The sequence below is a fragment of the Homarus americanus genome, unplaced genomic scaffold (genome assembly GCF_018991925.1).
Source record: "Homarus americanus isolate GMGI-L3 unplaced genomic scaffold, GMGI_Hamer_2.0 scaffold32929, whole genome shotgun sequence".
Taxonomy (NCBI): domain Eukaryota; kingdom Metazoa; phylum Arthropoda; class Malacostraca; order Decapoda; family Nephropidae; genus Homarus; species Homarus americanus.
The window spans coordinates 22,344,886-22,370,234 of NW_024737097.1; the positions used below are offsets into that span (position 1 = coordinate 22,344,886).

Genomic DNA, 25,349 nt, shown 5'->3' on the forward strand with positions numbered 1-25,349 from the left:
GAAGTAATGAAAGAGGAGTGGGTAACAGGAGGAGATAGTTTCATAACTTGTTATGCCCTATCTCTCTCCCTACATGTAAGAAAACAAGAGAGATCAAACCATGATTGTAAAGTGAAAATTATGGTAGAAGATGGGATAAATGCACTCATACTACCCAGTATAACCCCAGCAATGCTGTCAGCACATACTGAGGCATCCCGAGTGGAAAAGCAAAATTCATCCCAGGGAAAGTCGGAGAAGAATTCTCGCAAGGATTGCCAGTTTGCCTTCGAAAGTACCATCGTTGTTGTTAAGAGGGGATTTTTACTACAATATAATCTTTCTAGTGGAAAAAATCTTTCACATATTACCAATGTTCCCAAAGACCAAGCAGTGACAAAATTGTTTTTATACATATTTCATAAAATATTTACCTGATTTGTTTCCAAATGCTGGTTTTGGTTTAGGAACATATGCCATCCACCATCTTTTTGGAGGTTCAGGGGTTTTATTCCTTTTAGTATCTTGAAGAGCAGTAACTCCTCGACAACGGGAACAACCGGAGCATGGAGAGGAATATTCTACCTCTGCTGAGCAATCCCATGATATGTCTAAAATGGGAAGAAAAATTGCTCTATTATTATCAGTAAAAATGAGATCATAAATTTAAATTTTATCACTTCAGAAGCAAGGTACATTATAAAGTAAAAAGTACTTGAGAAAGTTAATTACTGTACCCAATAACAAGTGGGTGGCCAGAGGTATGCAAAGTGGATTCATAGCCAGCTGTTAGTTCAGGGAGACTCGAGTATTGTTTGAACCCTCAATATTAACAGCGGATAATAATGCACAATTAGTATCTCCTGTTTCAACCATGACCTAAAAAAAAAAAAAAAAAAAAAAAAAAAAAAAAAAAAAAAAAAAAAAAAAATCCAAAGCAATATTTACCTCAGAGAGGTGATTGAGTTGGTGCTACAGCAGCCTGCACATTATAAACCTCACTTTATCATCATAAGTTGTACAGTAGAACGTCACTATAATGGGAGATACTTCCAAGAGAGGTCGCTTTAAACCAAATTCGCATTAAATCGAAGTGCTGTTTCAATGGAATAATTTAGTTTGGTACTTGAGAGAAACACAAAATACTAAAAAGCCTGACAGTCTACCCAGATGTACCTCAGCCCATCTCTTAGAATAAACAAAACATTGTTTTTTGTAGTACAGGTATTATGTTAAAAGAAACACTCATAAATCAACACAGCTAAAATTAAGGGATGCCAAATGGTCTGTTTACTGACTGGGAAGATGGGGGAGAGGGGGGGGGGGAAGAGGGAGCTGAGGTGATTTGTTTGACAGTTGATGCCAAGGTCTATTGCTTATTTATTCATCTGTCATCTGTCCTTAAGAGTGACTAAGTTTTTCTCTTATAAAACACTGAACTGACCTGGGAGAATATAATTAACATTGCAGGAATTCTTATAAGATAGTGATTAGTTTGAATATATACATGCTATAGTTTGCATTAGACATACAAATTTTAGTTTTAACTAATTTTATTACAAAGGGCTAAAAATTTTATCTCTTGTGCAAAATATATGACGTTTATATTCAAATTGCAAGGATTGCATTGCAAGGATTCTAGCAATGCAAATTACATTCTCCTAACTTTAAACTGTGATATTATAGAAGATAAAAACTGTTAGCCTATAATCACCCAACCCTGGGAAGGAGGGAGGGAGGGATGGGGGGAGGTGACAGTGACCCGTTTGACAGTTAGGTGGCCGAAGGTCTAGTGAAGTATTAATTGGTTTATTTATGTCCTTTAGATTAAGTTTTTGTTTTTAGTTTATAAAATGTCACAGAAGTGACCAGGGAGAATATAATTTACATTGCTGGAATTCTTATAAGATAGTGATTAATATGACTATAATCATGCAATAGTTTGCACGAGACAAAAATTTTAGTTATCATTTAGTACATTATTTTGAGTACATATATAGTACAGCTTTGCCCTTAGGACAGTGTAGCGTGCCCCGAGAAACATTAGGCGCGAATTCTAAAATATGATGCGCCAGATTGACTCGAGCAAAATAGGAAAGATTCGCTTTAAATTAAAACATTGTCCTTAATTGTGGGTGTCGCTTTAAATCAATAATTTTAAATTGAATCGCTTTAAATCAACGTTCTACTGTATTGGATTTTCAGTTAAATCCCTCACTCCCAGCTGTCTCCCAACTTGAATCAGGATGTTGCTGGGACAGCTCTACTAAGATGTTCTTACCTCACACATATTGCTAGTCATTTAAATAATGTTAGCAATCCAACTGTCAGTTTAGTTGGCAATTGCTGTACTGGACAAGAGTAGGAACCAGTCACACTGTGTAAGTAAATCAGTTTATCCTTTAGGATGCATTTTGTTAACAAAGGGAATAATTGGTCCATGGGGTAAGAATGTCAACTTTAAGGCCAAATGCATAATTGGTGGATGCTTTATTACCTGATAAGAATGTTAATTGGGTTGGCATTGTGTGCTTTTCTATGCTTCACAGTACTATAGTGTAGGAAACCCTTTAGGGGGGTTCATTGTTCACTTGGAAGGGTTGGATTGTTCAGTAAGAATGTTAAGCTTTGACTACCTTATGGAATAAACTTAATGAAATATATTTAGGCACTACAGTACAATAAAGTGAGAGAACCTTTGCACAAAACTGTTTTGCCCTCTTACAACAGTTTTTAATAGAAAGGACCATAACAATCCAAGGCCTTTCCTCAGGCTATGGACCTCAATAAGAAAACTTAGGGCTACCTCCCCCCCCCTCCCCCCCTGCCATGGAGATATTATTTTTTTTTTTAATGTAGTCTTAAATGGCACACAATAAAAAACTCTACAGTAATACTGTATGCAACATTTGAGCAAGAACCAATTGTATCATAATTGTACTTACTGCTTTGCTTATATAAATACCTTAAAAAAAAAAAAAAAAAGTGGCAGCTGGGTGAAAAGGTTCCATTGGCCTTCCCCCAGTCCCTGCTCTGACCACCATAATACATCACCTACCCATATACAGGTACTGTACACATTTGTAAAAAGTTTCGTGAAAGTTCATTAGAAATAAGTGGGTTTCAAGCACACTGACCAAAACTCATGTGGAGGATTCAAAATTTTATTTTCATTTCTGCATGTAGAAAATGGCAATAATAATGGATAAAAAAAAGAATATTAGTGCAATATTGTATTATAGTTGAGCAAAATTCTAAGTGATGATGACGATAACCTTAATCAGCTTCCAATATGGCACCATTAATAATTAGCAGTATACCTTATTCTTCAAACATTTGGTTACACATATAAGTACCTTTATAGCTGGAGAATACATAGACCATATACTTTTTCAGCACAGACCAGTACCAGTACACGTCATTTCTTTCTGCTGCATCTCTATATGCCCCCCACTCAACCATTGAGGCTGCATAGACTGGCTTTGGTGGGGCTTCTTGTTCCGATCCCTGCAACACAAATAAAATACAGTAATACAAATATATACAACATACGTAAGAGAATACAAGATAATTTCTGTGAAGTTTATTTTCTTGAATGCTAACCCCATAATCCAAACAGCTCTTGTTGTCATGGTATATATAGACAAGATTATCAAAACGTTCTTGTGCATCTGCAATAATTAACAAGATAGCTATTTACAGCAGGTATGACAAGGTCCAACTATACTGATAACCACTGCAGGTGACAGACCAGTTACAGTTACTATAGATGCAGTAAATACAGAAGGCTATGACTTCCATATTCAGACAGTCCCCACTGAATGAAAGGATTAGGCTCCACTAAAATGCTTTTGTTAGGTGATTTATGTTCATCGAAACTATTTTTCCCACATAAATTAATGTAACAAGGGGGGGGAATGTGTTCCTGTACTAAGCTTGGTGATAGAATAATATACTGTACTAAGTTCTGTGACAAAATAATTGCAACACATCAAATTACTGTAGATAAACACAATAAAACATGTAAAACATAAAGGTACACAGGGCCGTCCCTAGGAGGGTGTGAAATTTAGAAGAAAAAAAAAAAAAAAAAAAAAAAAAAAAAAAAAAAAAAATTATATATATATATATATATATATATATATATATATATATATATATATATATATATATATATATATATATATATATATATATATATATATATATATATATATATATATATATATATATATATAAATATATAAATATACTTTTTTTTCACTATGCTTATTTCAGTACTCTCCAACTATTGGTTTCTCAGGTATTTGGTTGGTGCTGTTATGTTCTAATAGATGTACTTAATTACTGAAATTAATCCCACCAAATTTCAAGAGAGAAAATTTGTTTGGGGTGAAAACGTATAGTCCCTGCCACGTTGGGGTTTTCCAGGAATAAGATAAACGTTATATGTATTTTGTTCCAAATCAGTATAGGTAATTCTTGAGCATGAGTCCCGTCCTATCATCGGTATAGTTCGACAGTAACAATTAGTGGTCGGTCGATGCTTGGAATATTTTAATGAAATTTTCAATGCCATTTCAGTACTCCAACTATTGCTCTCAGGTATTTGCCGATGCTGTTGTTCTAATGGATGTACTTAATTAATGAAAACAACCCACCAAATTTCGTGGCGTCTGCGATAATCATATTTGCGGGAAAACGATATGCGACCCTTTACGCTGCTTTTTTCTTTCCAGGGCTAAAACTTTATATATGCGATTTTGTCTGGCAAATCACACTATAGGTAATCTGGAGCATGTTTATCCGTGCTATCATCGGCAGTCTGATTATGGAATAATTAGTGTCGAATGATGTTGACTATTTTAATGGGAAATTCTTCTCGGCGTTTATTTCTAATACTCGCTTAATTATTAGTTTCAGGGTTTGGTTGGTGTTGTTATGTTCTTTCTCGATGTACTTAATTTCTGGAAATTAATCCCACCAAATTTCAAGTATGAGAGGAAATCATATTTGCGGAAAAACAGGTAAGGGTCTTCACGCCGCTTTTCCAGGTAGGCCTAGAGAAAACGCGATATGCGACATTTGCTCAAAATCATGCCTATAGGCACTTGAGCATGCCGAAGTCCGTCCTATCATCGATAGTTCGATTGCTGGAATAATGAGGTCGTAATGATGCTTGAATATTTTAATGAATTTTCACAATGCTTATTTCAGTACCCGCTAATTATTGGCTTCTCAGGTATTTGGTTGGTTCTGTTATGTTCCTAATGGATGTACCTTTAATTACTGAAATTAATCCCACCAAAATTTCAAGTAATATGATGAAAATCATATTTAAAAGGGAAAACGCAAAAGTCAAAGCTTGCTGCGATAAATTAAGACTGGGGAATCTTTGTGTCTTGTCTGCCAATTTGTTCTATATATAATTAGCTAAACAATGACATACTTTATAAATGTCATACTCTGCTAAAAAATTTGGTCAATGAAGCTATAATCACTATATATAAATTATATAAGATATAATCTTCTATATCTTGGAAAATGTAATACTGACAAAGGATAACATGGTGGCATCCAGAACACTGTCTAGTATCGTACCAAAGGTGTTATTTCCATTACATCCAAAGGTCGTCGAGGTCATGAACTATCGCCATTGTTGCTTCAGCAAGATGCCTTGGTCTAGTTGTCCATCAACCCCAAATAGATGAAGTGGCAGTGTTGGTATTCCCAGAGGCAGAATGCCCAGAGGAAGTCTTTGACAGCATCAGTATGACTTCCACCTGAGCGCAATAAAACCTGTCAACACCTGAAAATTAAGTAATCAATGTTACAGAATCATCAGAGCTAAGATTCATGATGAGGACAGATATACCAATAAAACATAAAATAAAATCAACATTGTTTTTACTCAATTATACCTTACAAAATGAATGGAATTATAAAGGAAATCCAAAAGTGAAAAGGTCATTATCCCATAATTTTACATTTACTAAAGCAGAAGAAACACTTTGCAATACAACTTCCAAACACAATAAGATTCTGTTATAATTATCATAAGTGTCTATACATCTTTTGAGCTCGTTTAGCCCTAGTTTTATTCTGCTGACTGTGATCATATATTAGATGTCGAGTTAACCTGACCGATCACAGTTCCTGACCATGCTTTGGTTACTTTTGTATTTTAATGTCCCATACAATCCTCTCGATAGTAAAAACAATTACTTTGTGGAGCCATAGAAACATTTACCCAGACCTGGCGGTTGAATTATCATTTAGGGGTTACCTACAGACAGGTGTTTTATGTGGACGAACTGATTATTTTAGAAGAAAATACCAAATAGAAACATACAATGCCAAAAATGAAAAGAGTATGTTAGGTTTCAAGGCTGTACTGGACTGTACATCTTTTTTTTTTTAATACTGTATACCAGATTAACAAGAGTAAAGTTGGACTATGTTTTGTAAACATAACTCATTCATAAATAAAGGAGCACTTGTTTATACATATACAGGTATCCTCTTAGTAATCGCTCACTTAGTGATATTTCGCTTAGTGATTTAAAATATCTAAACACTTTTTGTTTAACACTTGTCAATTTCGGATTAGTGATTCCTCCACCATTGAGAAAAAATTCGGGAGGACGAAAATCAGACTGCAGCACGCGTGCATCACTACAATACTGTAATGTGGCTGAAACAAAGAAAATATAATATTATAAAACATGTCATAGACATATCAAAACCATACAAATATGATAGTTTATATTAATTATTTACAGACATATACCTTTTCAAACTACAAATGTGATAGTTTTTTGTTTTATTTAATGATGTCATAGAGGTACATCTTTCAAAACAATAGTGAATAATGAGACCACAGTATAGTCTCTTATTTTATGCAGCCACTAAACCCATGGAGGTCAGCGATAACGCTAAATTCAAACAAAATAACAGAACATATGATCATCGAAATATTGTAGAGATCAATGACCGACCCCAGACTACCCTTTTTTCCTACATAACACGGACAAGTAGTAAAAAATAACATCTTAATTTTTATGGGATGGTTTTCACACAATTACATATAAGAGAAATATCACAAGATATTTTTTTAACACTTACGCGGAAGAAGAGACATTACACACAGGGATGGGGGCTGGTTCCGTAAGAGAGGCAGATTAGTGGCCCCGCCTGTATCATGGTATCACCTGTATCACTATCCACCACAGAGGCCATAGGGCCTCAGTGTCAAAACCTCAAAGTCCATATCCCCGCCAATCACTATCACTGACTTGGCCACGGCTGGTACAGAAGAACTCGGAATGTTTCTTGCTGACGGGTTAGCATTGATGTGGTCATGATACATCTGGACATACGGCTCCACAGATTTCGGGCAGAAAGTTATCGACACCGCAGCTGGCGATTGACTGGGTCTTTTGCAAGGATGAGCTTGATTTTCCCAGCAAACTCGATGACATCCATACATCACCATGTTAGTTTCTGTTCTTGTTCTTCCAACACTCCATGTTGCATTGATCGCTATCATCTTCCAACACTCCAATCCACAGTCACCCCAAGTTGCCTGATTACCTAGGATGTCGTCATGGTGGTCTCGGAGAATTTGCTCTAACACTTTGTGCAGCCACTCTGTAATGTCCAATGCCACAACAGACTGAGCCTCACGGCCACCGCTTGACTTGCCTCCCACCTGGGATACCCTTCTAACACAGCCGCCACGCGACAATCACATGCTACAGACAGTTCCCTATGTTCCACCAAGAAACAACAGCTTTGATATTAAACAGTTTCAGAACTGCTTTAGACTCAAGACTTCATGGTTCAAGAAATCTGTTCTGATCCTCGCCCGCCTCGCCATCGTGCCACTCGAAGGTTCTGCAATTCATCCTTGGTGTTGGTGAAGTCATTCAGGAGTTGAAACTTTGCGGATATGAAATTTTGATGTTGTATATCGACTCCTGATCCATGGGCTGATTTATTAACGACGAATGTTAGGCGAAGTGTCATCTGTTTTTACACTAAAGTGACGATCCAGCACAGGGGGCGAAAGTGTCCTGGTAAGGTTAGTCAAGGAGCAACAAAAATGTTGTCGGAACATTGTTGCAGAATTTCTTCACATCAGGAAATAAAACAGTTGTTAAACCAGGAGAGAGGGACACACCAGTGAACATCCACGCCTTCCTGAGAAGTTATTAACCACAATGGACATTTAACTTGCTCATGTCCATATTTTAGAAGCGCAGCTTTTGGCGGGCTTTGTGGATCACAGACAACTTGAAATATGTTGATAAGATTGGTGGTGGTGAACAGGACGGTGATGCGCCCTGCATTTTTCGCCCGGCACTTGCTCGTGAGATCTCCACTACGGTCTTGGATGGCAATTTCTTCCAAAACAACCCGATTCATCCATGTTGAACACTTATTGCAATTGCCTTCCATACTTTAAGAATGGGGAAAAATCTGCGCGTGCAGCCCGGTCAGCACTTGCTCCTTCACCAACAATTTCAGATTCAGGATTTACAGCGCTTGGAAACCCTTGCAGCCACCCAGAGGAAACAGTGAAGGTCGGGCTTTCCGTAACCCATTTTCCACGCCACCGATAGGTATACAGTTCTTCGCGAGGCCTGTACTGCTCGAGGTCGACCGCTATGTTCCTTCTTGACTGATTTAATCATATCAGGGCTGTGGAGTCGAAGACAAAAACCTTCGGACTCACCCGACTTCAAATTTTGCGCCTCCGAATTAATTCAATTTTTGGCCTATTTGTAACAACTATTTCACTATCCTAAATTGTAATTTGTATGTTAAAATCCTTATATAAAAAAGTAAAACAATCGTAATATACTGCTACAGCTTTATTAATGATCTGACGATGTAGAACAAAAAGATGAGGAATAATTTTCAAAAGTTTCAATCAAAAGAAAATAAATTTATTGCTAAGAATTCAAGATATTAACTAGAAAACACCATTTACATGTATATATTTAAAAGTTCGATCTCTGCATATGAATTTTGTTTAAGCTCATAATCTGATGTGGATCTAAATGATCCTACACCCTTTTTAAAGTAAAGTTATATATTTATGTACATTAAAAGAAATGAATACCTTATTACGAAAATGGATAAACCTTATACGACTAAGTTATTAAATTAAATTTGCTTTAATCTCACCAAAACAGGTTGCAGCTAATGTTTCAGCTGAGAGCCCCAGCAGTTTTCGTTCTAAACAAAATGGATATAATTCAAAATTTCAAATGGTAAAAGAAGAGACTATCGTCCAAAATTATAGTGCTACATTGTGCCTGCTACAATAAATTCATAATAATGCTTATAAAATGGAAATAAATTCTTTTAATAATTTAAGAAAATTTTATGGGATCAGTGAATCACTGCAATGAATATGCCCAGTCTACATATTTGTTCTTAGAAACAGAATAAGCAGTCGGAGTCGGAGTCTGACACTTACCGATCTGGACCACAAGCCGAATTTCCTCCGACTGCCCGACCACCTACAGCCCTGTATACCTGACCAATAAACTTTCAGTCTTGAGCAGCACCTTATTGTGGCAATATTTGACCATTGACGCACCTGCATACTTTGTGATGCTCATGTGTTCTTTGATCTTGCCGGCATCCTTCTTGATGGTGCGAATCGTCGATTCATTAACTCCATATTGTCTGGCGAGATCCACCTGTCTTGTGCCTTTCTCTAACTCCTGGACGATTTTGTACTTCACTTCATAGCTTAAGGCGCGTCGTACCTTCTTGGGCTTGGGGCGGCTTGGGCCAGGTAGTTCAAGGTTTCTCGGGGGTGGTGGGGTCCAGCGGAAGCCATTGTTGAGCAGATTAGCGGACACAAGGGAGCACTGTATACACGGAGACGGAGGACAATGGGATTAACGCTTCTAAGGTCAGCGACTTGTTAACTCTGGTGGCAGGGTACGCCAAGTTAAATTAGACCAATCGCAGCTCGCGGCGGAGGGGATGCATGGGTGGTAAGGATGCGTGGCCCAATCACAGTCCGAAACATCATCTGACGTCAGAGGTGACGTAAGAGCGAACTAGCGCGCAGCTTGTCCGTGCCTCTTTCCGCGTAAATTCAAGAATGTACCGCGTAACTAATAATTGGTGCATCTGGACAGGTGCCAAGTAAATGACCAACCTTGTATAAAAAATCCGCGTAAACCGAGACTATACTGTATGTTAATAATGTTATTAATTTTAATGATGTCATAGACACATCTTTTCAAACTACAAATATGATAGTTTTATATTATTTTTAATGATGTCATAGACACACTCTTTTTAACTGCAAATGTGACAGCTATACAGTAATATTTTTGTCTTTTAAGTCAGAATCATCCAATTTTGCCATTGTACATAATATACTCCCCAAAAGGCATTGCAGACTAGGGCTTGAGTAGCTGTTCAACTGCAGGTGTCAGCTTCCCCAGTTTAGTGTTTACACACATATGCATGTAACATGGTTAAGTTTATGTATAGAGTTTTTCTACGAGTTTAGTTTATTCCTCGAGGAGCTTGGAGGGTGTGACCGAGTGATGTAATAGCTCCTGTCTTATGGCAGAAGTATTTATATAAATGGGTTAATTACATTTGATTTATACACTCTATCACCCTCTGTAACTTTCCACTAGCTATGAGGTAGCATGTTCAGAGCACGTAATAAGGTGTGCCCATGGGAAGTCACGTCACTTAGTGCTCAACTAAGGCATTAAGTAGCCGACTCTCTGGCCACCTCTTGCAGCAGTAGTTTGATATCCTTGACTAGAGGAAGACGTTATTGAGAGCCATCGTGAATGGTTCCGTCTTCCCTCGCGGGAGGACGTATACAGTCGACCCTCGTTAAAACGGACTAATAGGGGGGGAAGGGTGTCCGTTTTAGCCGATTGTCCGAATTAACCGATTTAGGGGTTAATATTGCATAATATTGCATTATATTTAAAAGGAAATGCAGTGAGTTTGTCCTTAGCCTTGCATATGTCCAAAACTGTTTGCTTTTGAACACCATACTCGTTACAAACTCTAGCCACCGAAGCAGCAGCCTCTAACTTTCTTATAAGTTCCAGTTTCTGGTTCACAGAAAGGGTCACATACTTCCTCTTTGGCGTATTACTCCCACTTGAAGACATGATGTAAAATACAAGGCTGAAAGATGCCTAATCATTGAAATATCAACGAAAATTGCAGGGCAACACAACACTGATACTTGAATATGGCGCTAAGTCAACAATGACTGGCAGTCTGGCGCGCCATCTATCGGACAATCCCAGAACCAGAAATTTGATACGGACAGTCCCTCGCTTAGTTCAGATTTCGTCCGAATTATCCAAAATCCGGATTAAAGGGGTCCGAATTAACGAGGGTAGACTGTATTACCGTTCTCCCTTGACGGGTATTACGGGCATTCTCACTCACTCTCTCACACAAGGAGGACGTATTTCGAAGAGCTATTCAATATAGCCTCTGTCCTCATTTTAACACTCATAGCTACAGTGATTAAGTTACGGTAATATACACTTGGAGCTGTATATATGTTCTTTATAAATAAATAAAGAACACATTGGATTTCACTACAGAAGATCCAATAAACTTTGATCTATATTTTAGTATGTTTAAAATATAAGGTAACGTGCTTTTCAAGTGATTGTTACAAGTGGTGACAACCCAGGAAGGTTGGTACATATATGACAGTTTCACAAGTAACTGTTATATCACACTAACAGTCATCTCAACAGATACACAGTTGGTAAAGGTAGAGATATTATGTTCTTCCCATTACTGTGGCAAACTGATACAAAGAAGCAACTGTTATAAGCAGCTGGAAAATTTTTTTTCAGTGAAGCAACTGTAAAGTTACATTATGTGCATCGAGCATTTTGCTCTTGAACAGTGGATAATACCTGGCAAGGCAGTCCCAAACACTGACAAGTTAATGGAATCTATTTGGATTACAGGTTGACATTCCCTTATCCAAAATCCTTGGGGCCAGAGGCATTTCGGTTTTTGGAATTTTTCGGTTTTCAGATTGGTTAGGTTTATTTTTTTTTTTTTTTGCCCAACCGGGCACAAGTCACTGACCCAAATCGGTGCCTGGGGGAGGTGAAAATATAATAAAAATTATAATAATAATAATAATAATAATAATAATAATAATAATAATAATAATAATAATAATAATAATAATAATAATAATAATTCATAGGTCTAGGTTGCGTTTCTCACCTTTAATCTTATTTTTCATTCTTGTATTTCTTTATTATTATTATTATTATTATTATTATTATTATTATTATTATTTTATTAGAGTATTATTGTTATTATTATTGTTATTATTATTATTATTATTATTATTATTATTATTATTATTACAGTATTATTATTGTTATCATTATTATTTTATATTGATGTACAGTTAACCCTCACTTTACGCGGTCCCACATTCCGCATTTCCACGTTTACGCGGTGCCCTGCCGGAACCCAGGATGCTCACATTCCGCGGTGCGTGTACCCCTTTACGCGGAGAGCAGCTGGCGAGCCGCACCATTTTTGGATCCAAACCTCCCGCCATCCGCCATGTTGTGTAAGCGGCGCGAACATGGTGCGCACAAGGTCGCCCAGTCATCAAAACATTACCAGTTCTTCACCCGCCACCCACCACAGCTGGCCCAAGTCAGTGATAGTGATAATTATGGTGAGGATATGGACTTATATGGACTTTGGGGAGTTTGACAAAGAGGCCCTGCAAGCCTCTGTGGTGGATAGTGATACAATTGATACAAGTGACACAGGTGAGGGCCAATAATCTGCCCTCTGCCTCGGAACCAACCGCCCATCCCCGTGTGCCCAGCCATTTTTTCTACTAATGTAAGTGTTAAAAAACCTAATATTATTGATATTTCTCTTAATTATTAATTGTGTGTGCATACCATCATAAAGTTAAGATAATATTTTTACTACAACATAGTTGTGTGTCGTCAAAAAGTGGAGTTTGGGGATCGGCCCGGACTCCATTTCAATTAATCCCATATGTTATGTTATTCACTTTACGCGTTTCTCACTTTACGCGGGACCCTCCGGGTTACATTAACCGCGTAAAGTGAGGGTTAACTGTACAGTATTTTAATTAAAAATCTTATTTACTATGAATAATTATTATTATTATAATTATTATTACTATTACATTTTCGCCCACCAGGCGCCAATGTGAGTCAGTGATCCATGCCCGGGTGGGCTAATCCCTGTTTAAAAAAAAAAAAAAAAATCGGTTTTCGGAATTTCGGATAAAGGGTTGTCAACCTGTATCATCAAAATGGTGTTAACTTGTAATCTGCAAACAACTTAACAGAACTTATGCACGAATTTTCCTACCTTGAGTACTGTACAAGCAATTGTGTGATTTCTGCTTAAAACTTCTCAATAACATATAACACTAATCTGTCCTATAAACTATCAAAAGTTGTCACATGTAACTGTGTTTATCAGGGAGGCATGGTTGCCAAGGTCCCCATGACCTTTCTGCTTTTAGTGCCAATATCTATCTCATTTGGAGACACCTATCTTTTAGAATTGATGGATCCAGGTATGATTGGAAAGGTACCGGAAGCTATAGTAAGGCGTACTTAGGCCTTATAATGGGAGGCTTTGTCATGTGAATTAAGGAGCACACTAAATCTTGACCTATCTGTGGAACCTTGTGGCCATTAAGACATGTGTTGTATTGATTCAAATCTGCCATGTTTACTTATTCTATCCACTAAACTGACTTTGATACATCAGGTACAAAAGGCCTAAAATACTTCAGTACCTTCACACACACAAACACAAAAAAAAGGCTAGGAAGCTCTCAGTACCTTCACACACCACAATTAGAGGGGTCATATGGTCCTCAGGCTACACAAAATTAGGACTCACTTCTCCCAGGGTTCCATCACCTCCTGCTACCACAACAGCACTAGTGTTCTCCATGATTTCCATGAGGTCTCTGGCTTGTCCTTCATGCTCAGTCTTCACAGTTGCAACTTTAATTCCAGCAAGATGTAACAGTGGAGCACAATAATGTTCAAACTGTGTCTTTCCTTTTCTGTTGAAGAAAACATATATTCAGAGACATAAGTGACACTTGAGTAATGAGTATGAATTAACAGCACATTTACAGGTTATAAATTCAATATAAGGAATAAATAATCATAGATAATGTATGACTACACTTACTATCATGCTGCAAAGATACTGGATAATATTCTACTTGATAACTTACAAGTACAATCTAGAGTATAGTACAAAACCGTGCTTAAGATACCAAATCACATGTAACATCTTGATAAAATCACACGGGAAAATGGAAACAACGGAGTACCTTAGCTTTCGTCTTTATTCAAGACATCTTCAGAGGCAACTGGATTACATGGACAGAGAGAGGCTTAAATATATGGGGTGACCTAAAAACATGAGGTCAGGTCATAATGATGACATCCACTAATCCCCACACCAACACACACGTAGAGGAGCTTAAGAGAAGGGTGATGACGTGACTAGACAGGTCAGGTCAGAAAAAAGGGACCCACAAAATAACTATCATACATCAAGATCAAAGGTACTCCGTTGTTTCCATTTTCCCGTGTGATTTTATCAAGATTTATCTTATCCACGTTTTCATTGTGGATTTACATGAAACATGTAACATATGCAAAATGAATGCTGTATCCTACAACTCAAATAAGCCATATTATTCTCTTAGATAAATTATCCATCCTTATTTTATTTGCATGTAAACATTTTATTTCAGTGTTTGAAATGTGTCCTGTGAACATGTCCTCACACTGATATGAGGATACCAGTACATAGGTAAAATTCATGAATTTAATTGAATGTTACGTAAGTTAAACCATAATTCCATTGGCTGCCTAAATAGCTCATTTACTTAGGTAAAAGTGAAAGGAGCAGTTCCTGATTGTAATCAAAGGTGCAGCAAATTCTTGTAAGTTTAGGTCAAGTTCATATTGCAGTTATGTACTGTATTAACTAAAGATTAGCCCCAGCATATTTCACCTAAATAGTGGAATAGTGGCCTGATGATGAAACTCCCTAATGTTACCGAGGGTGTGATCTTATATCACAAACAGATGATCGGGAGCTTTTTAAATACTACTGTAATGTACTGTATTTCCATATCATGGTAACATTAAGGATACACTATACTGGTTTCATTGACCCGCCTTTGGCTGCAGGATTCAAGAGGACAGTAACATGTCGTTCTGATTCACCGAGTGGTTTAGAACACTCTCCATACACCATGGCTTCCTCGCAGAATGCTCTCATCATTAGTTTCTCTCTGGAAAGAAATGGACCAGCTTTATTTTATGTACAGTATTAAAGCTTTATTTTAATGGAATGCTCATGTAGTCAGGCACTCCAGTTATCTAATATGATAGAGCTGGCGTAATTCACATCACGTACCCGGCAATTTAATGTAAGAGCTTGCATAGCCAGGTACAGTACCCCAGCTATTTACTGTAAGAGCTTTGCATTGTTGGGTAACTAATAGAAAAGTTTGAATTTGAGGAAAAAGTGTTTTAACAGACTTTACCCCCAACATGTCCTTAAAGATATGATTTTACTAGAAACAGTACACTATTAGGTTTGGTTGCAAGCTCTTACATGAAATAGCTGAGGTATGCCAGGTTAAGCAAGCTCTGATCTTATTTATTTTTTTAAACTGTCTTGTTGAATAAATTATGCACATAACGTAGGGACTAGAAGTATTGCAGAATGGCAAAACGTTAGGTTCCTCCAATTACAGTAGGGTCGTGATACATCACGACTTTATACTGTATAACGATTTTTTTAATATCGAGGCTACCAAAATTATCGACATTTTCCTATACAGTATACTGTATATAGCGATAATTTTTTTTTTATTTCATGAGGGAAATCCGGCAGGAAATATTTCAAATGTATTGTCACGGCAAACAAGTGCGTTATATGCTCACCAGAGGCGCCACCGTGGCTACTCACTCACGCATTCACGCTCGCCCGCTCAGTCTTTCTGAGTGAGTGACGAGAAAGCAGCTGAGTGCTGCAGATTATGACTTCTAAGGTGAGTGTAAATGGGTTGCTAGTGACATGAAAAGTGAAGTGAAGATAATGGAAAGCTTAATGGAAAAGATTTACTGTAACTAACATTTTTGGTGTTCGTTTATGTAGGTGTGGGATTGTCAAGTGAGGGTGGCAGTGTGGCGTCTACTGCCGAGTCTGGAGTTCCCAGGATAGTGCATCAGCTGCCAAGTCTGGTGTTCCTTAATATTGACATTCAAATAGCCTGTTGTTTCCGAGTCTAGTGTTCATTGGTGCTTTAATTAGTAAGAAAATGAACTCGTTAAAACAAGTTTAGTCACTTTTTTTGGCCTACAGAACCTAACCCTATTTTCCCCATTGATTACATGTACAGTAATTATATACTGTATAGCAATTTAGTATATAGCGAACATCGTTGGATCCTATCTCATGATATATCCCGACCCTACTGTACCATAATACACCTGATCATGATGAATTTTCAAAAAATAAACCAGATACACTTGGTAAAGAAACTATCTTTACAATTCTTGTGCAAAACAAAATAACACCACAAACAAAGGTTATTGATAAAGGTCCATGAGGAATACTGTTATTCACCAATTATATTACAATGAGCCAATTTTATATTTTGAATGAAATAACTAAATTAGGCCTACCATAACAGGTAGAAAATGTCTCATAATCATGCCAACCAACCCTAGCGAGACAGCACAATTGTTCAATTCCAAATTCACCATAACCCTCCTAAAAGACACTATTTTTACCAAGTGTACATTGGGAACCTGGTATGTTAAATAGCTCAGGTGCCTGGCTAAACAAGCTCTTCCTGCATTATATAATGTAGCAGTATCTGCCACTTCAAGAAGTTCACACTCAGTGATTGTAAAGAAAGGCACTTGTGACTTTATACACATTAGATATTGATATTGAAAAAGTTTATTTAGCCAGAAAAATACAGACACAGAGTGGATAATAATAACAATATTAACATGGCTGAGCCAGTTGAGAGCCTGAACTCTCTTTAAGATCAGGGATGAAAAAGCTTTCTATAAGTAATTTTCATTAGGTAACTGGATAACCCAAATCCGGTAAAGATTCGGTACTGTAGTGTAAATAATCGGAAATTATTAGAAAAATATGTTGTTCTTATGTTTTTGATGATTTAAAAGAATTTTACTTTATTTTTGGAGCTAATGAATGTTTATGGAAATACAACAGTGGTTTGCACAAAGTGAGCAGGGCTTTGAAGATGAGGTAAAATGTGGGGTTAAAACACACACAAAAAAAATTAATCAAACCTTTGGTAACCTGACCTAACCTTTTCTTAGCTAAAATAAGACCCCATTTTACGAAAAACTTACCTTATCTAACCGATAGAGGAGCATATAGAGATTATCGTCTTGTCTTTTGCATGTGTTTGTACAAAACCAGACATGTTTATAGTACAGGTATATATTGTACTTCTTAATGTGACAAACAGGATCAGGCTACAATAAAAGTGACAGACTTTAAGTTCACTACATCCACTTTTGTGGAATATTGTTTTCAATGCTTATTCACATGAACTTCATATGATAAGGTTTGACCAATCAAGGAATGGTACTTTATCATCTGAGACATTTACACATGTGCAAACATTTCATATAAAAATATTCTTTCGCATATGAATTCCTTATGTGGCGGCAGCTCTGTGAATGAATGGGAACTATTAAATGTGTTCTGGAGAATATTGCTGCAGCTATCGACATTTTCAAGGAGAATGATATATATTGCATTCTTTGGTATGCAGGTAAACATGTTTGGTATTGTACAATATATATATTTCAACATGCATTTCCTGTTACAAGTGGCTTCATTTTATCATCCCCATTGGTTAAATAAGGTAAGGTTTAGGAGAATTAGGGCTTTTTTAATGTTAAGAAAGATTGGGTCAGGTTGCCAAAGGTCAAATATTATTTTTAGTGTGTTTTAACTCTACATTTGCCTCATCTCGAATGCCCAGAGCCCACTTTGTGCAAACCATTGTAGTATCTCCATAAATATTCATTAATGCCAAAATAAGTCATATTCTTTTAAATCACTGTATAAATCTTAGGAAAAACATATTTTTGTTAGTAATTTCCAATTATGTTCTCTACCGAATCATTACCTCAGACTTTTATGTCAATACAGTATACTGTACCTACAGTACTGTACAATACATTTGTTTACACTGTAAAGATGGAGAACATGGATAACAGTAGAAATAAACTAGGAATTGGACCAAAATTTCTGGAGATACTATTTGCATGATGCTAAACATGACACTGGAAATAACAATACACAGAACCTAACCTAAACAACCTAACTTCAAATTCCCGGCATATTGGTACCAATGAAAGCGGCATTGTGTAATTTTAACTTTTTTTTTTGTGGAAGTAAGAGTAAGATTGGTTGATGCGCTATAAAACACATATACAGTACAGTCGGCCCTTAACATACGCGGGGTTACATAACAGAGATACCAGTGGATGTTAAAAATCCGCGTATTTTTGCTGCCACCCCCCCCCAAAAAAAAACCCTGGCCCCCCCCATGTCCTTATTTACCGTATATACCTGTGTGTAGTTCGAGCTTTTAAGACCAAATTATTTGGCAAAAAATTGGGGGTCGACCTCTAAAAGGGTAATAGTTTTGTTAGGTTGAAAAATATTTACCAGTAACTACGAGTAAACAATGGAAACGATGCACCAACGCACCACCAGCTGTGAGTGTCGGTACAGTTGCCAGGGCAGATCTCTTGCGTCATCATAGCAAGCCCAAAGTAGCCAAATCCATGGTATGGTAGCACAGGGCGATGTAAAACATAAAGTATTCATTTATTAAAGTGTATTTATAGATACTGTACATAAATTTTTGTTCATTACATTTGAAACATCAATCTTTGTTAATTAAATTTGAAACAAAAGAAAACTACGATACCGTATTTTCATTAAGATCACAAGTATATTTTACTTAACTGTGACTGAATGAATATATTCTCGGAAATAAATATGGAAATGTAATATTTTTGCTGGAATGACGTACATATTACAGTGGAAAGTGGGATAAAATCATGACGAAAACAATGACTTTCGCTTTCTTTCGCTGTTCAAAAGATTTTACCGTAATCGCTTTTCAAATGGTTTTCAGTTAAAAAACTGTTGTACTCGTACTGTATTACAATAATATTCTATCCTATCATTAGCCTTATAATCCCACAACTGAAAACCATTCGAAAAACGATTACGGTAACATCTTTTGAACGAAAGAGAGTCATTGCTTTCGTCACAATTTTACCCCACTTTCCACTGTAATACGTACATCATTTCAGCAAAAATATTACATTTCCATGTTCTCAGAAATAAATGGTAGTTTTGTTGAAACGTAATGTACAGTATTTAATATTAAAATGCAAAAATAGCTATAAAAACAATTAATACTGTACACCCGTAATGTACTGGCTGGCATCTCCACTCGTCCCTGCTCCCGCCAGTCACCTCCTCCCCGCTCTATCCCTCAGCCTCCTCCCCGCTCTATCCCTCCGCCTCCTCCACATCATCACTACTAATGTATTACAATAATATTCTAACCTAATTCACTTGAATAAATACTACGATACCATATTTCTGAATATTTTCATTAAAATCCATCAAAATCATTTTCCTTGTCATCGTCTTCAACACCAAACAGCTCCTCCCAGTCTTGTCCTTCAACAGGGCTAGAGGGTACGTGTTTTTCAAAGCATTTTCAGTTAAAACAATGTTACATCACATGTATATTTTACCTAAACTGCGCCCGAATGAATATATTCTCAGAAATAAATAGTAGTTTTGCTGAAACATGATGTATTTCAATGTAAAATAGGATAAAATACATGACGAAAACAAAAGACTTTACCTAACCTTCCGATGTTCAAGAGATGTTACTCGTTTTTATAATAGTTTTCGGTTAAAATACTGTTATATTACAATGATATTCTATTCATACTGTGCTTGATATAATGCATTCACGGAAATGTAATATTTTTGCTGGAATGACGTACGTATTCCAGTGGAAAGTGGGATAAAATCGTGATGAAAACAATGACTTGCTTTCTTTCGTTCAAAAGATGTTACCGTAATCGCTTTTCGAATGATTTTAAGTTAAAAAAACTGTTGCATCACAAGTGAATTAGGATAGAATAATATTGTTACACAAAATTTTTAACTGAAAACCATTCGAAAAGCGATTACGGTAACATCTTTTGAACGAAAGAAAGCGAAAGTCACTGCTTTCGTCACTTTCCACTGTAATACGTACGTCAGTTCAGCAAAAATATTACATTTCCATATTCTCAGAAATAAATAGTAGTTTTGCTGAAACGTAATGTTCAATGTAAATTGGGATAAACTACATGAAAAGTTGAAAACAAAAGACTTTACCTAACCTTCCGATGTTCAAGATATGTTACTTGTTTTTTTTAATAGTTTTCGGTTAAAATACTGTTATACTAGTGATATTCTATTCATACTGTGCTTGATATAATACATTTACAGAAATGTAATATTTTTGCAACTACAATGCTGATGTCAACACAAGCGTGGTTACAGCGAGACTGACTGAGTGAGGGAGAGCTATGCGGGTGTGTGAGGTTGCAAGAGCGGGCGGTGTCCTGTGTTCGGTGCCGCGCGCGGGTTGAATGGCGCGCGATATGAATGTACTTCAATTACTTCAATGTACAGAATATTCCTCCGGCGGAGCAATCCGCGTATTTGCAAATCCGTGTATGCTAAACCCGCGTATGTTAAGGGCCGACTGTATCTTCTTCACTGTCAGTTCTGTGCCGCATTTTGAACACTTACATGTCCTGACAACTAGTCCATGCTGACAGATGAACTCTTGGAGACAATTTTCATCCTCCACAAGCACAGACAACTAGCAATACGATACTGAACACAACACGACAACAATGCCATTGAAAAACAAGATGACTATCTTCTTCAGTCCTTCTTGAGGAAGAACAATAAGTACAGCCACTCCTCAACTTACGACGGGGTTAGGGACCCAAATCCAGGTCGTAAGTCGAAAATGCAAAGATAATACATAGAAAATCTAAAATGGGTGTCTCTTTTTCTTCTCAGCACCACAAAACTCTCACTTTTAAGCTTGCCAGCCATTTTAAAGGGAATTACAAACGAAAATTTTTGTCAGTACATAGCACAATCACTGACGTCGGGACTCGAAAATGCACACTGTAATTTGAAAAAAACTTTAGTAAGACTGGGGCAGTCGTATGTCCGGGTGGTCGTAAGTCGAGTAGGTCGTAAGTCGAGGAGTAGCTGTATACGAACATACAGTTCACTTAGGATCCAATGCTACTCGAAAGAAATTTGAAATGTATCCAAACCTATAGTAAGGGATTCACATCCAACTAGTACTGTATATGATTCCCATCATTTATATACTGTACTTTATAGAATAATTTGAAAAACCTATTGTGCAAAAAAAAGAAAAAAAAAAGGATATGCACAGACAATACATTAGAGAACCAGGAAAATAAAGCCTATAAAAAAGCCAATTAAGCCAATATTTATGGTAATAAAATCACCGATGTGAGGCTCCGTCGTTTATTTTCAAGTTAACAAAGACTGGAAGTAAATACGCAGTACCATGGGAAAATTATCAGCTGAATACTAACAGTAAATAATCAATTTATTCAAGGGCAAAGCATGTAGACATGAAATGACTGCCATATGGTCAGTTTTTTGTCATGTTTAACCCTGCAATTCCCCTCATCTTTAATGCCCTTCCCACTACAGGTGGGAAAAAGTTGTCATATCATTTTTGTTAGTTACTATCATCCAAACAACAAATATGGAAAATATGAATGAATAATATAATGTCTTCAGATGTTAACCGTCTGCTCCACCATTGCTGTTAACACATATTGGTTAATCACCTCAATCCCAAATACGTATAGTACAAGATTGGAGTATTCGGCATTATGTACAGAACAATCAACTATGACTGCGGATCATATTGTAACAGACAATTGTGAATTCACTTGTACCGTATAGAAAGACAATCAATCGTCTGAGATTAATCTATTCATCCTCTGAAATTTTTTATACCACGTGAATACGAGATTCAACAAAATGGAAGTGGTTATTGAGACAGGTCGGATGATAAAATAGCTCAATGGCTATTGAGCTGGGTTACCTTGTTCACGCACAGGTTAGTGCCCCCCTTTATCTTTCCTTGAGGCAGGTCAGGTCACTTCATAACCTGACCTGCCTCAAGAGTAGGTTAGGTTCAGTTAGGTTAGGTTGTTAGGTTAAGGTCGGTTAAGTAAAGTAAATTATCGATAAAAATAAAAAACCTTAGTCTCTACAGCTGTAGGCTATTTAACAGGTGACCTGTTAGAACTTTATCTAACCAACCAAACCTAAAGTAAACTACCTAACCATAAGCAATTTACAAGAAAACCCTTTAAAACACGATGACAATGAATCTCGTTTCCATTAATCTATTTAATAGTTTGTAATCAACGTTACCACAAAGCTTCGTGTAATTCTATCAATTCCATCTATGTTTAGTCTTAAAACGATAACCGTTCAAATATCTTCGATTCTACAGAGTATATTTGGGGTTGAAGTTTGGCCAAACCTCTTATGATTACCCTCGTCCAAATGAAAGTAATCAAACTCACTCATATTTGTTCTTAGAAAAATTGATACCGTAACCAAAAAGTGCTGAGAATAATATAGATTTCTTTGGATTCCTCCTTAAAACACGAAAAAATTTGATAATTCGTGACATCCCGATTTTCACTCGTGGAGGCGATAGTGAAGCAGCTACTAGTATATCAGTATCATAAAATCGAGAATATTTTTATTTCTGCATAAACAGTCCAATTTTCCTAATTTTCTTACTATATAATATTTTAACGGTATAGTTTTTAACTGATCTATATATGTTAATAATATATCAAAATTAATGAAATATAGGAAAACCTACGTAACTCGTATTTATGAACTCGAAAACTGTAAACAAACTGTCACTATAGAAAACGGATATTAGGTTTAGTTAACTAATAAAAACCAAGCGATGACAAATACGAGGAGTTGTATTTACAATTATACATTGATTATCTTGGGCACCTTATACTGAAAAAAGAGCAAACTCTTCATGCACTTCAGTTAGGTTTTAAAATAAGAAGTTTCTTTTTTCACAACTGTGCGAAACACTAATGTACAATGTGCAATTCCATACGTTCGCCAAGGTGGAATGAAAGACGAATATATGGAAGTAGTGACAGTACTTCTTCGTGGACTCCATCTAGTGACTGCTGGACCCGGCGCTGTGAAGACTTGCCTTTTCTACTGCATGGAGTTGCCTGTTCTGCTGCATGGTTCAGCAGTCTACAACTTCGTTGTGATTGGACACTTTTACTTTTTTTTATCCTCTTCGCCACTGATCGGCTTGTTAGCCGCTTGGGCGATCGGTCACGTCTCTGTCACGCACTGTTGGCAAATACTGGGCATGCACCGGCTCCTGAATGTACCTGAACCCGCTCCAGTGTTGGTCAAGTCTTCTCTTGAAAGAGGTCACACTCGGTGCCGTCAATCCTAGTGATTGACCTTACCCAACATAGCGACTGTGCAATTACCATCTCAGATTGTACGAGAAACATTCAAGCTTCTGGAAAACATATATTTCGACTCCCCAAAATTTTGACTACTCCCCGTGCGTCTACGTCCTGGATTGGCCAATCAGCGGTGCTCCACGGTGGCTAAAGGTCCATAAGAGTCCCGGACCTGACATGGTGCATCCTAGAGTGCTAAAAGAGTTGTGCAACGAGCTTGCAGAGCCCCTGAAGATCCTGTTTTGTAAATGCCTGGATGAACAAATGGTCCCCAGTGAATGGAAAGTGGCTTATGTGAGTCCTATCTTCAAGAAGGGCGATCGTCACTCCACGAACAACTGTAGACCGGTGAGCCTGACCAGCATAATATGTAAAGTACTTAAGAGTATTATCAGAGATGCCGCAATGGAACATCTAATACGAAACAACCCTGTAAAAGATTGCCAACACGGTTTTATACCGGGGCACTCCTGCTTTACACAATTGCTCAAGGTATTGGATATTTGGACCCATATTCTGGAACAGGGTGGTAATATCGACAATATTTACCTAGATTTTGCCAAGGATTTCGACAGTGTACCCCACGAAAGGCTGAAAATCAAACTGGAAGGGTACGGAATTCGGGGAAATGCCCTAGCGTGGATAGAAGACTTTCTACATGACCGCAAGCAGTGTGTGGTGATTAATGGCACGAAATCGTCATCTGTACCTGTCACAAGTGGGGTACCACAGGGCAGTGTATTGGGTCCGCTGTTGTTTGTTTGTTTCATAAATGATATGCCTGACGTTGTACACTCCTCCATACAAATGTTTGCCGATGACGCCAAGTTATTTCGGGAAATTAAGAACCAAGCGGACTGTGAACAACTGTAGAAGGACCTCTGTGGGCTCCAGGAATGGTCGAAGAAATGGCTGCTGAGATTCAATGTCACGAAGTGTAAGAGGATGCACCTGGGGCGTACCAACGGTAAGGAGGCGTATCATATGTCCCAACGGGATGAAGAAACTGCACTAGTTGAGACTGTATGTGAGAAGGACCTAGGTGTGTATGTTGGCAATGAGCTGAAGTTCTCGGGCCATTGAGAGAAGAAGGTAAATCAGGCAAATAAATTATTGGGTCTTATAAGAAGGTCGTTCAGATATCTAGACGGTCCGTCCCTCGTAACGATCTTCAGGAGTGACGTGCTTCCCCATCTGGTGTAATGTCACCCCATCTGGTCCCCGAGATATGCTAGAGACTATTAGTTGGTTGAAAATGTTCAAAGGAGGGCCACCAGACAGGTGCTTGCACTTCGGCACCTCAGCTACCCTGAGAGATTGGAGCACCTGAACTTGCCTAGCTTATAGTACAGACGGGCAAGGGGTTACCCAAATGAGGTGTATAAGCATCTCAAGGGGCACTATTCAGTCGAGTGTCCTTACTTGGAGCTGGCGGACGCTCGCCCCACAAGGGGTCACAGCTCAAGATTGAAGAAGCCGCAAGTCCAGAAAACTGTGAGGGTAAACTTTTTCGGAGTGAGAGTTGTGAACTCTTGGAACAATCTACCAGAAAGTGTTGTGACGGCACCGAGTGTGAGCTCTTTCAAGACAAGACTTGACCAACACTGG

The 25,349-nt window shown here is 37.5% G+C and overlaps 1 protein-coding gene across 1 annotated transcript in view; it reads right to left on the minus strand.

Annotated features, from left to right (window-relative positions):
* LOC121873138 (acylglycerol kinase, mitochondrial-like) overlaps positions 1 to 22,941 on the minus strand; it is a 30,944-nt gene extending 8,003 nt beyond the window's left edge. The window contains 8 exon segments of the mRNA XM_042376454.1: positions 414 to 590; positions 3,336 to 3,486; positions 5,581 to 5,618; positions 5,621 to 5,661; positions 5,763 to 5,788; positions 13,933 to 14,101; positions 15,233 to 15,352; positions 22,806 to 22,941. Coding sequence (XP_042232388.1) covers positions 414 to 590; positions 3,336 to 3,486; positions 5,581 to 5,618; positions 5,621 to 5,661; positions 5,763 to 5,788; positions 13,933 to 14,101; positions 15,233 to 15,352; positions 22,806 to 22,915 — 832 coding nt within the window. The 5' untranslated portion in view covers positions 22,916 to 22,941.
* Between the last annotated feature and the right edge of the window lie 2,408 nt (positions 22,942 to 25,349).